The 12914-nt window shown below is 41.6% G+C and overlaps 1 protein-coding gene across 11 annotated transcripts in view; it reads right to left on the bottom strand.

Moving 5' to 3' along the window:
* Positions 1 to 12914, bottom strand: part of EBF1 (EBF transcription factor 1) — a gene marked incomplete at both ends in the record, with an annotated part of 393806 nt that overhangs the window by 11843 nt on the left and 369049 nt on the right. For 8 of the 11 annotated variants that reach the window (XM_079701898.1, XM_079701899.1, XM_079701900.1 and 5 more), the window contains 3 exons: positions 679 to 858; positions 1520 to 1697; positions 2675 to 2740. In XM_079701898.1, coding sequence (XP_079558024.1) covers positions 679 to 858; positions 1520 to 1697; positions 2675 to 2740 — 424 coding nt within the window. The remainder of the gene's footprint in view (positions 1 to 678; positions 859 to 1519; positions 1698 to 2674; positions 2741 to 12914) is intronic. The other 3 variants (XM_079701894.1, XM_079701895.1, XM_079701903.1) reach the window with 1 other exon arrangement.

Genomic DNA, 12914 nt, shown 5'->3' with positions numbered 1-12914 from the left:
TGCCAAATATTTGGAAAAAAATAAAGTGTGTTTTTTGATTCGTTCAGTTTTCGTTTTTTCTTTGTACATATCAAACACAAAGGGGAAAAAATTTCCAAGCACTAAAAAAAGAGATTTTAAGTTTGGATAGTTGTTAGTATGCTATACTACCAGCACCACTTAATATTATCATTCTGTCATTGTGATTAGTACCTAGATTTGAATGCATCTCCTATGGGCCAGGCCTCAGGACGAGCTCATTACGTGCATTATTTTATCCAAGTCTCACAACAACTGTATGGGAGCGGGTGCTGGTTCCTTCCCCATTTTACAGATAAAGAAAACTGAGGTTTAGAGGGGAGATGAACCTGCCCACAGCCACCAGTCAGTAACTGGTAGAAGAAAGAGTCAAACCCAACTCCATCTGACTGGAAGCTTGGGTTCCTGCAATGACATCACGCTGCTGTTTTGGTTGCAGCCGAGTTCTGTGAGGGAGATAGGGAGGACGGTGAGCAAGGTGGGGCAGAGATTCCTGCTGGGGACAGTGCTGGCTTTGGTCCCATCACCTGGGTCTATGCCTGGCGGGGCAGGGGCCCTCAGACTGGGGACCAGAGAGACCTGCACAGTGGGCCACACAGCACGACGCCCAGTTCTTAGAGCAAAAATGTGCAGAAACACAGGACACACATCTCTACTTACTGGCATAGGGCGAGTTGGCAGCTGAGCCATTGAGGAAGGTCGGGGAGCCGCCCAAATTGGACATGGCGGCAGTGCCGTATCCATTCATGCTTGTGGTGACCGAGTTATAGTTGGTCTGCTGAGGGGTGGTGCTCGGCACGTACCCATGTGGTGATACGCTGCTTGAGTTGCGGGTGAAACCTGAGGGGCGGGGGCAAAACCAAGGATGAGGGTAGCGTCCGGATGGGTGGCGGGTCTGAGAAGCTTGGGGAAAGGAAAGTCTCTGTTTCTTGCCCCATCGCTGCATCCTGAAGGGAAGGGGCCAGGTGATTCATGGGTGGATGGGTGGTGCTAGCTCCGTGATTAAAATGGGAAGCGAGCAAAAGACACGTTTCTCAGGAGATCATAGATACTTAGTGGGCCTGTGAGAAGTGGCAATGCGGGACCTATAACTTATCATTTGGGAACAGAAATAGATCCCAATCTAAGAGACATAATACCCTGGAGGTAACGGGTTCCTACTCCCTGGGCAAGGATGATGTGCTTTGGCCCCTCCAGAACTTTAGTTCCAACCCTCCTTGTGATCTGTCATTCATGGTTTACAGTGAAAAGTCAAATGGTGAGGTAACTAAATGCATGCATCCTTTCTAGCCCCTCCACCAAATTACCAGACATGATGGCTAGAACCAAAATTCTACAATAATATCTGATACACACAGACTAGGAATCTCCCCTTTTGGGGGAAAAAAAAAAAAGGAATTTTTAAAAATAAACACTGTTTTGTGCCAAATAAATGGGGGTGGGGTAGCTTGAGGTTGGGGAGGGGCAGGGAAATGGGGAGGGGAAGAGTGGGGCTCCTGACCCTGATTGGTAGCCTGCGACGCCTCGGAGACATTCACAGCCAGTTGTCCACTGAAGGAATTCACGCCCATCATTCCCGCGTGGACCGAGGTGTTAGTGAGGGCCGGGAGCTGGCTGTGGTTGCGGGGGACACTGTACAGGGCCTCTGCGATGTCAGCTGCTCTCTTCAGAATAATCTCCTGAAAAGTAACAGGAACATCCCCCTTAGCTGCCCAGTCAGATTCCCAGGAGTACCACGTTCCAAGTGTTTACTACAGGCCGTGCTTAGAGCTTTCCATGGTTAACGGCACCAACTTCTGCAACCCTCTCAACCAACCTGTGTGTTCAGTCTCATCATCATCACGCCCATACCACGGATGGGGCAACTGAGGCTCAGAGAGGCCAAGACCTCACTTCAGTACACTTACCTATTTAAGGAGAGAGCTGGGCTGCATAACCCTGTTCATCTGACTCTGAAAGCCCATTAACTCAGCCAGTCCCCTCTATACTACTTTGCAGTACAGGACAGCAACCTGGGGCTTTCCTACCCCACAGGTAACACAGAGAACTCTGGGGTCACACACACACACACACACACACACACACACACACACCCTGCAACTCATCTCCCCAGATGAAGTTAAGAGCAAGTTTACATGATGACCTGTGTCCCTGAGTATTAATGGGACTGTGTCCCCTGGACACTGATTCAAGTGACACAAGAAAGGAAGGAGGATTTCTCAGACTCAGTTTCCTGAGCAAGTTGAATCAGATACATGGAGTTGCTCTACGAAATAGAAGCAGACAATATTCAGGCCTCATTATACTTTTTAGGAGAAGAAATTAAACCCCCCTTTTCCTCTAAATTTTCTTGAAAACCTGAGAGGAATAAAATCAAGCACCGGTAACTCTCTTCTTCAGTGATGAACTACATTCCCACAGAAGAGTCCTTTTAAATAAAGTACCTTTTCTCGTAAGAAAAAATTATTCCCTAGATAAGGCGTTAAAAGATTTACAAAAGGAGAGAAGACTTGAATGGCCTTGCAACCCGTTAGGTCCGAATGACTTATACTCTGAACTCGGGCAAGAGCTTTTGTATTTTTCATACTTTTTCATTCTAATAAGGACTCCAGGCACTTCAGTTGAATGTGGAAGGTTCGAGACCCAGTATGCTCACCTGGTTGTTGTGTGGCATCCCATACAGCGCTTCCACCAGATCTGCAGCCCTTTTGAGTATCACTTCCTGTCAAGGAGAAAAACAGATACAATCCTCTGAGTGAAGGCAGGATGTCATTATCTTTGCACATGATCACGTTCCACTTTCCTCTGGCCATCCTTTGCCAATGCACTGCTTTAAAAGAACCCCCGAATGGCGTTAAATCACCAATTTATCCCTATTCACGTACACACTTAATCAAGTCAAAAGGTGAGCATCATTGGTACTGCAAGATAAAATACATCACTCAATAGTGTGCCATAAGCACGATAAAGCACTCATATGTTTATTGCTGAATACAATTGCGAGGTCATTTACTAGATTACTATGATGGATGTCAGTTGGTACATGTTATGAATCCCTAAGATGTGTTTATTTTGCACTTAACTGCTTATTCCAGGAACCATGACCTTATCAGACAGGTCATTTTCAAGAGATGTCCAATCAATCTTCAGCAACTAGAAGCATGTAGCATTAAACTTCTTTTGTTTATCTCCCTTGCACGGCAGAGTCATGATATAAGGGGGCGATGTAGTAAACCCATCTACCGGGGCAATGCACTGTTTTGTCAGCGGTTCTCACAAAAGAATTCTCCTGCCCCTGGAAGCTCCGTCTGCACCAATTTTCATGACTGGCAGAGTCTGTTTCTCTTATAGCAATTCTTTGCTATTTCAGTATTGTTTGTCATTTTCCCCATTTGCTCATTCATTCTCCTTCTAGATACATGCTCCACTGTTCACTCCAGTTGAAGAAAAAATGTCTCCTTTTCATTTAGGTGGGCTTCCATATTTAGCCAGCATGCTTGTTTCTAATAATATAGGGCGCTCCACAAAAATGTGTGTGGTGGTAATTTTTTTTCATTCTAACCACAAGAAATCATTCCCTCTTCATTCAGCCCTAATTTTCTGCAGATTCACTTATACTGGAATGTGAAAAGGAAAGTTAAGCTTGATACAAATAAAATGGAGGTTTATCAGAGAAGCAAACATGAAGGCGTGGTGTGGTTATCAGAAGTGATTTGCAAGAAGATATGTTTATAATTTTTTTGCTGTGGGTAAAGTTTCAAAAAGAAGTTTAACTTTAAACATTTTACACAATAGATTTCTGCATGGAGAAGCAGTGCTGTTCAATTTTCACATACTGCAGATGCTGATCAGAAAATAGGGATATAATTGCATTCATTTTGCTGTCACCATAGCCTCTTCAAAAATTCTTGAACAACTCTTGAAATGACACGCTTTTAGATACATATTAGCATTTTTCGATTTTAAATTCTCTATAAGATAAAATAGTTGTCATACTGCAGTAACTACTTATGACATACATAATGTCCTAAATTCAAAAATGAGATAGAGGGGTTTTCAGTTCTCAATAAACATTTATGCTTGCCTTAAGCTGCTAGACCCCATTTATAAAACAGTTCTGTTGTTTTTCATATAAGGAGTGAAAAACATTATATAATCAATGGGGTTTGGATCAATACATCTGAAATAATTTCTTTATTTTTTTAATGCAAGCTACAAGATAATCTAACACTTTTTGTTTGCAGTACTGTCTGACAACAGCAGTTAATAATTTACTATGGTATGGGCACAGTAGACCCTATCCCCAGATCAAATCAGCTTGTGCTGCCTTCACTAAAACCTCACGGCTTTATCTGGCTCTTAGGAAAGATGAAAACAAAACAGGATCAAGTTAGTTTATTTACCAAAATTTGACTTCTCTGGGTCTATATTCATTTATTTCTTCAAATAAATATTTATGCCAGTGTTTGGGCTTGGCAGAGAAGGTATTTTTCTTTTCATTTTAGGGAAAAAAAAATACAAGTCTCTGTCAAAAGCAAGATAAGGTACAGTCAGAAACTGCACTTGCAAACTTCAATCTTGGAACAGTATCACCGAGGATTTAAAGCAGTGCTTCTTCTTCTGATTAATTTCACAGAACCAGGGATGGGGGAAGGTAAACTCCACAATAAACTCCAAGATCTTTGAAGTTTTTGTGCCTGAAAAATTCCAACTATCAGTGTAGACTGTATATTTTAAACTGATATATTTTTGGTGATAACCATTTTCAATAACATAATCTACTTGTTCCTTTTTCTCCTTATTCAATACCCAGAGCTCTCATCACCATTCAATCCTCTGAAAATGAAGCTTGTGAATCTCACTTCCTAGAGTTGCCGCCTCCTTCAATACAAAGAGCCGGGACATGCTTTCTACTAGGCACGTTGCCACCGTAGGTGGGTCAGCAGCCAGCATTGCTTCAGACCAGCAGTCTTGAGGACAGTGCGTGAATCTGATTTTGTGTCCTGGAAGTGACTCCCTTAAATGATATCTCGCCTATTTTAAAATGTCCTTCATCGTGGTATCAACTATGGGGTTTAAGGGAGAGTCCCCTTTTGGCTCAGCTTTGCCAATGTGATTCAGCTTCTGTTAGTTATTTCTGCAAATGGGAAGGAGAAAGGAAATTTCTGGGTCCTCTATGAGTTAGTGCAGCGGACCTGCAAGGTGCTTGGATTTCGGTGACCAGAAAATTGCTCTCACCTCCATGTCATTATGCTCCCAGTGAACTAGCCCCCAAGCGTGTTTGTGTTGGGGATCTAATATATTGCCTTTCAATCAGAGCTGAGAGCCACTGAACACACAGACAGAACATGACGAGCAGGTCAGGAAAGCAATAAAGATTTTACAGAGCTGTCCAAGGTGCTAAATTTACTCAATAATGGTTTTGGCACCATAGTGTTAACCTCTCATTTACTACCAGTTTGAGGGACTAAATTGAAGTAGCTGACTTCATTTACCTTGAAATGTATATTTTATGACATTATGTAAGTAGATTGAAAGGGCACTGCAGTTTTAACAATTTAAAGGCTAAAGCATGTTTAAGACGAAACTTGAATATTTATTGTATATTGCACTTAAAGTATATAGAATGTTAAAATGTATTGATTAAATTTGTAAAAGGCATTATAAAAATGACAGGTAGTATAAAAGATGTATGCCTCTTAAAATCAAACTGATAGTATATGCTATCTCTTTGGTGGTCACAAGTGTAATTTTTTTGCAGTTTTATATGGTAATTTGAAAAATCTGTAATTTCACATTACGGAATGATTGAGCCTGGGATATTAAAGAGAGAAATTTCCCATAAGGGGACAAGCTGGATGTTTCATATAATCTTTTGTCTCTGAAATTGTTCCTAAAGTCTTATTTTTTGCGACATTAGAAGGGAGCATCGTGTAAGGATCCTTCCATTCTAATATGCAATTTTAATATTTCTGAAAAGACAGAGCACTTGACAAGTACTAATATCTAATTTTTCAAAGCATTTATTTGTCAGGAGAGATTTTCTCTTCTTTTCATAATGTTTAAAACGTCTCGCTGGGGCTTCCCTGGTGGCGCAGTGGTTGAGAGTCCGTCTGCCGATGCAGGGGACACGAGTTCGTGCCCTGGTCCGGGAAGATCCCACATGCCGCGGAGCAGCTGGGCCCGTGAGCCATGGCTGCTGAGCCTGCGCGTCCGGAGCCTGTGCTCCACAACGGGAGAGGCCACAACAGTGAGAGGCCCGCGTACAGCAAAAAAAAAAAAAAAAAAAAAAAACGTCTCGCTGCTTGCGGTTTAAAACATGAGGGTAGAGATTAGACTCTTCCAAGATAATTAATCCTATCCTGGGATTAAAAAAAATACATATCCCATTGGGGAATTAAGAAGACAAATACCAGTACCCTAAATATTGAAAAGCCTCAGAGTCTCCTTATAGAACTAATGCTTGTTCTCCAACCTACATCCTGAGTCAGACTATTTTTCTTTTCATGGCTTTGGATTTCTTCTCTCTTAAAGAAAGAGAAAATGTATGCTCCTTAAAAACAGCAACAACTCTTTGCTGACCTATTTCCTTTCTCAATTAAAACCTGTCTTTACCTGCCTTGCTATGACCATCGATTGATGATTATGTGAATGGAGATCTGGAGAGAAAAAAAAAATGGATGAACCGTACTAAATCTGCTTAGAGTTAGTAGAAACACTAGGAAGATTCAAGGATGAGTGGGGTTTGAGAAACAGTTCAAGTATAATTGGTACAAGTTTTACTATGTTTTGGAGCCTTTATAATGAAAGTGCTGAATGGGCTACAAATGCAGAGAGAAGATTTGGCTTTACTTCGTGTGTTGCAACCCAATTAATTAGCAAATAATTTTTGAACTTCCTGTTGTCCCAGCAGTCACACACCGATATTACTCTCCAGCACCTTTCAAGGCACCCTATCTTCCCAGAATTAAGGTACGGCGTTCTGTGGGGATTGCAAATGATTTCCGCCATCATCTGGTCCTACCCTCTTTATCCAATCTCCTCTCCCTATACATCTGAAGAACTGCCCTCTATTCTGGGCTAGTTAGTCCTCCCCAGCCTGGAAGTAGCATGTTGGGCTCCTTCCTATCTCCATACCTTTACTCATTCTGCCTTTACTTTATTTGGGAAGCTGGCTTCAGTCTGTGCCCATTTACAATATCTTCCCATCCTCTAGGGCCCAATAATGAAGGTGGTGCTGGTGGTGGTGGTAGACTAGTGGAAAACATAACTGTTGTTTATGGAAAGGGAAACATTAACTCATTCAGTCTTCGTGGTGAGACTCCGTATCACCATTTGGCAGATGGGGAAACTGAGACTCAGAGAGGTCCGCCAACTTGCCCTGACGTCACACAACTAATGAATGGCTGAGTAGGGATTCAATCTCAGGCCTGTTAGACATCAGAGCCTGAGCTCTTCATAATTACACTATCCTATTGGAACTAATTCCACCTTCACTGAGACCCCAGCTCCTAACCTCTCTCATTCCTCTGAAAAGTAGTGCTGACTGCACCGCCCAGCACTGCACAGAAGTGGACACTGTGGGGTCATTTTGCTCTGGTCTTAAATGTGTGAGTCTACAATCTCCACAACCAGACTACAGGCTCTTTGAGGTCTTAATGTCCTTCTCTAAGCCCCTAGCACTATGTTCAGCAAACCACAGCCCTTGAGAAATTCTTGTTGAAGAGCTCATTCTAAGATCATTACTGATTTTTAAAAGCGTGTGCTTAATTTACATTAGGAAATGACCAAGTCATGTATTTGGCATAGTTTATAAAAGCAGAAGACTGAAATCTGGTGCTCCATTAAATCCAATATATAAATTCCCAAAGGTCAAGTCTTGATCACTGGGGGTTTTTAATACCACTTTTTTTTAAAGCGATCTGCTCCTTCACTCCTGCTGGCTTGTACTTACATTTTAATTTTGTGATTAATATAATGAATCATGTCGGGTACAGACATTATCTCAAGTTATAGGCTGCTAACAACATGAGGTTTGTCTTGATGTACATCAGCCTTTTATTAACTATACTCCTAGGCTCTTAGAAATACTTAGGTATTTGCACGCTCTTAGGAACCAGGCATATCATGTCTGATAGGCAGACATGGCTAATTCACCTTTCCTTCCATTTCATGACAATAAAACCTCTGAGGATTATTCACCTTCCATGTGAATCTTCTCTGCAGCATCTGATCTCAAACGTGTTGCTAATAAGCTCATATTCACTGGGGCCACCTAGCCTTCCAGAGAGAATGGGAAGGCTGTCTAACTATCCAATACTGAGCCCATTTATAAACCTAATTCCATGTTTTGAGTAATTCAAACCCAGATGAGCAGGGGAGATGGCCTGAACTTTCTTTCATTCAGAGCACACAGAGACCAACTCATAAAGCCAGATGGGTACCCGTTTACCAACACAACATTAATTTCGAATCTCAGAATCAGATTTTGAGACTCTGGGAACTCCCTCATAAAATTAAAGCCCAGGGATTTGTCTTCTGTAATTTGGGAAGACAATCTGTGCTTGGCTTTATGCTCCCTCAGTTAGAAAATAATGCTTTGAGGGACGAAGAAGAAAACAGAAGCTAAACGTTAAGCATCAATTATCAAAGGCAAGTTGACCTGGGTGATTCCCGAGAAAGAAGTACAATACTTTCTGTCACTGCACATTTCCCTGACGCCCATTTATCACCACTCTACTTTGCCCTATCAGGGGATTCAAGATACAGTGGGTTCAAATATGAGCAAAACAAAATGAAGTGGACTGGCAAAATCACTCCTGATTTAAAGTCGATAAGCACCTATCAATGAAATCAGCACTGAATCCGTTCACCTCCTCACTTTGGAGTTTACTACTGGGTCCAAATTTTAAACAGTATATTCAGCTTACTAGCCTTTAACTTCTAGCTCTTTCCCCACTTGCTTCTGAAAGTGTGGGTGACACTACTCATTGGAAAGTCTAAAAGCTGAAAAAGTGATTGGAAGTTTCTGGCAGCCCATTTCCTGCAGAGCTGGATGTACAACGCAGTAAATACTAGTTGACTGAGAGGTATTTCTGGGGAGGGTAGTTTTATGTCCCAACTTCCTTTGTGTTTATACAGCCAAATGGAAAATTCCACAATGGTAGACTTTGCATCCTAAAAAATCACAGAATGAGGGCAGTGAGGGAAGGAGTAAAACAAACCAAAATGATACTTGAGCACTGTTTAGCTTCTGATCCTCTGAGACATTCCTTAAATTTTTCATTTTTTTCTGGTAATTTGAACTTCTCGAAATAGGGCTTACCGCAGATCATTAGAAACCTTTATTGTCACACTTTAAACACGCTTTACTCAGAAGTCCTATGACCGAGAGGAGTCACTCTCATCTAGCATGGATATAATTAAACATGTTTCCGCTGAAAGGGGCATTCTCATTATGGCTAAGGACCACTTTAGAGTAAATTGAAATGGAAAGGAGGAGCATAGATGAGGTGTAGGTAGCAAGTGGTTAGTTCTACGGAGGCATAAAATGCCAAATGTGTAACAATTATATTTTACAACCCTGCATTCTAAAGACTTCATAGCATTTTATTATAGAAGAAGCTTCAGCTGAAGCTTACTGAACATTCTAGTGCACACTCATTGCCCATAGTCTTTAAAGAAAAATAAAATTCAAACCATTATCAAAATCTGCAGAAATATTCAAAACAAAGGAATTAAATATTTTGAAAGGGTCTACTGCTATTCACACAAGAGGCATCGAAAGTGTTCTAGTCTAAAGAAAATGCAGGGGCTTGAAGGGGGGGCTTCTGAACCTCCTCTAATTTTAAAGTTGATTTTGTGTTCAGATTAGATGACACCCCTCTTACTTCTCAAACATATGATTATGTATCATCGTGCCGCGTGGCTGGAGACGCGCCCGAAAGCTTTGCCTTTGTTACAAACGTGGAAGACTTTTGAATCACATGAAATTAAGGTAGGTTGTAAGCTAACGCAGCTATGTCAACGTAAGACATACTAACTTACATGACTGACTTTTACAGTGGAAAGGAAAAGGCTGTTTTCAGGCAGCTGTTATTGCCTCAATGGGGGGAAAAAAAATCAATGAAAGTGAAATGAACAAGAGATTTTGTCTGAGTTGCAGTTAATACCACTGAAGAGCTATGGATATTAAAAGGTCAACAAATAAATTAGCCAGAGTGTTATGAAATGAATGATTTGGCTTATAATTTTATTGACTGAAAATTGTTCACTGCCTATTAGACCAGGTAATTTTTATCTGGTGCCTCAATTACTGTTCCGTAAGCAATAATATAGTTGTAAGAGCTGCTGATTCGATCGCGTGACCTCTGAGAAGCTGGCTAGGACAGCTGACTTTACTATGATGGATAACCAAGCTTGGTCTTCACGAGGTGCCAAACCTCCCTCTCCTGCAAGGGGAATCTCATAAAAGAAACACTACACTTGATTCATTTCACCAAAATGTTCGCCTTTTCAAGTGTCAGCAGTTAAGTATAAATTGTGAAGCCAGGTATTCCCGAGAAGAGTGATGACAATGGCTTTCCCCCCTCTTTTTGGTCTCCTGGCATTCTCTTCTAAATGGTGTCATGGTAATTGGTGAATGGGAGCCTGGGGTGTTTCCCGGCACAAATACAGTGAAAAATGGTGTCTGCACCCTTGTGAATATGACCTGCTTGGAGGTACAGAGCTGAACTTGGTAACCTCTGGCTGGTTCTTCTTATTCCAATTCATTGTACTGGTTTAAGACCAACACTCTGGGTTAGATCCTGCTGAGTGGCCTTGGAAATCGACTTTCTGATCAGGATGAAAGTCTCTGCTTAAAGAGAAGGCTGTGGACAGAGGTGGCTTTTTCAGGGCTAGGTTGTAAAGTCAGCACATGAAACAAAAACTGCCTAGAGTCAAAATTACCCTTGAAACTCTTTTAAGTTGCCAAGGCCTGGGCTCTTAGAAACACAAAAGCCAGAAATTAACTACTTGTGTTTCTCTTTGTCTTTTGGCTGTGGCTTCCCTTTCCCTAGGGCGAAGGACAATAAATATCTAGTTTGAAAGTAAAAGGACCACTGAGTAAACAAAGAGACTTATTGTCGTATGTATGTCCCTGTATGTCTGTGTATGTGTTTGGTGTGTGTGTATACACATGTATGTGTATATTTATATTTTTGGACAAGTACATGTAGTTAAACTTGAGTAAGTGCTATGTGCAGGCTGGAACCATACTGGACTTTAAGGATATCTAAGGAAGGCAAAAATAGAGTTGCTTTTGGTTTCTTAAATTGTTGAACATCACCAGGATATGTACCTCCAGAACAATGGTATCTGTAAATGATGATTCCCAAGGCTTTACTGATGGTCCTGATTATAACTGCAATTAAAATCCACTGCCTCAAGACTGCTGGGGCTCACATCTTATGACTCCAGTGGTTAATTGAAGTGTTACTCAAGGCTGAAAATAGTAAGCACGGCCAGAGGCCTCCTCGTGTCTCTGTTTCTAAGGGCTTCGGTCTTGAAGAGGAGGATGTTGGGTGGTTAGGAGGAGAAATGAGCCCCTGTTTCCTCCTGTGACTTCTCCTTGAACGAATGAGTAATTATATTCAAAGCCCCTGTACACGGGGTGTGATACAAAGGTTAAACTTAGTCTCCCCCTTGTCAAGAGCTCAGTGCTAAAAGAACTTGAAGGAGGTTCCGGAATTCAGCTATTGGAGTAACTGTTATTACAAAGTCCCTACAGCAATGACTCTGGGGCTAAAGAGAAAGAGAATTATCTCCCAGGTTTGTATGTGTGTGTTTTTAACTCCTGCTACCCCTTTCCCCTGGCTAAGCCATCTGTGAGCTACCCTCAGTCTATGCTAGCACCTTCCCCTTCCCCCCTGGCCAAGCTTGAGGGATTTTAAAAAATTGGTTTACAAAATTGCCTCTTTTCTTAAAATTCCCTTTCCTTAATTCTAGGAAGCAGTGCTTAGAGATACTGGCTCTGGAGTCCAATAGAGTTGGCTCAAATCCTTGCTCTGCCATTTTTTTTAGCACTGTAAATGCATGCCTCCGTTTCCTCAACTGTGAAGTACGGCTCAGACCAGCATCTGGCTCAGCAGACATACAGTGAGTGCTTACTGAGCAAGAGGCAGCAATAATATTGATAACCCTCACTTGTTTTCCAGAGAACTTGGGCAAATTATATGCATTCTTAGAGTCAACGCTTTGAGTGCTCCTTGAGGTGCAATCCTATCTGCAAAACACTTGGAAAGATTCTGAACAGACTAATGGTGAGGATGTCTGGTGAGGCAGAAAGGCTCCCCTGACAGCTGTGTGAGTGGTCCTTTCTGAGCCTCAGTTTCCTCATCTCTAAATCGGGCATGATTCAATAACCACAGAGTAACTTGCTGCAGAGTCAGTCAGTTAAAGATAAGATAAATAATCTAAAAAAAGTGAGCATTAAAACTTTTGTGGGGGTCATGGCCTTTTTAATGAAGCTATAATCTCATTCCCCAGAAAAATACGTGCATATGTGCATGCATGTGTGTGCATACTCATCACACACACACACACAATTCTATATACAATTTCAAGGGTAAATTCCCCTGACAAAAGAAGCATAAGTAGGAGGGGCTACCAAGCCCCTAAACTGAGCATATCATCAAAATGGGGAAGTGGAATTTGCCCGTGAGTTTTCTGGCAGATACGGAGGAGAGGGGGAAAAAGAACTGCATTCCATAGTGTGTGTTTTTGACAAGAAAATGCAGAGACAAAATGGTTTTTGGAATCAAACTCAAACATGCTTTTCCTAAGAGCTGAATATACTGTATGATTTGCTTTTGTTGCTATATTTTTTTGTTTGAGTCGTTTTGGTTCCCAGATAA

Source organism: Hyperoodon ampullatus, assembly GCF_949752795.1.
Source record: "Hyperoodon ampullatus genome assembly, chromosome: 4".
In the NCBI taxonomy this organism is placed as follows: Eukaryota; Metazoa; Chordata; class Mammalia; order Artiodactyla; family Ziphiidae; genus Hyperoodon; species Hyperoodon ampullatus.
The sequence above is the reverse complement of the archived record's forward strand: the minus strand, read 5'-3'. Positions and strand labels throughout refer to the sequence as shown.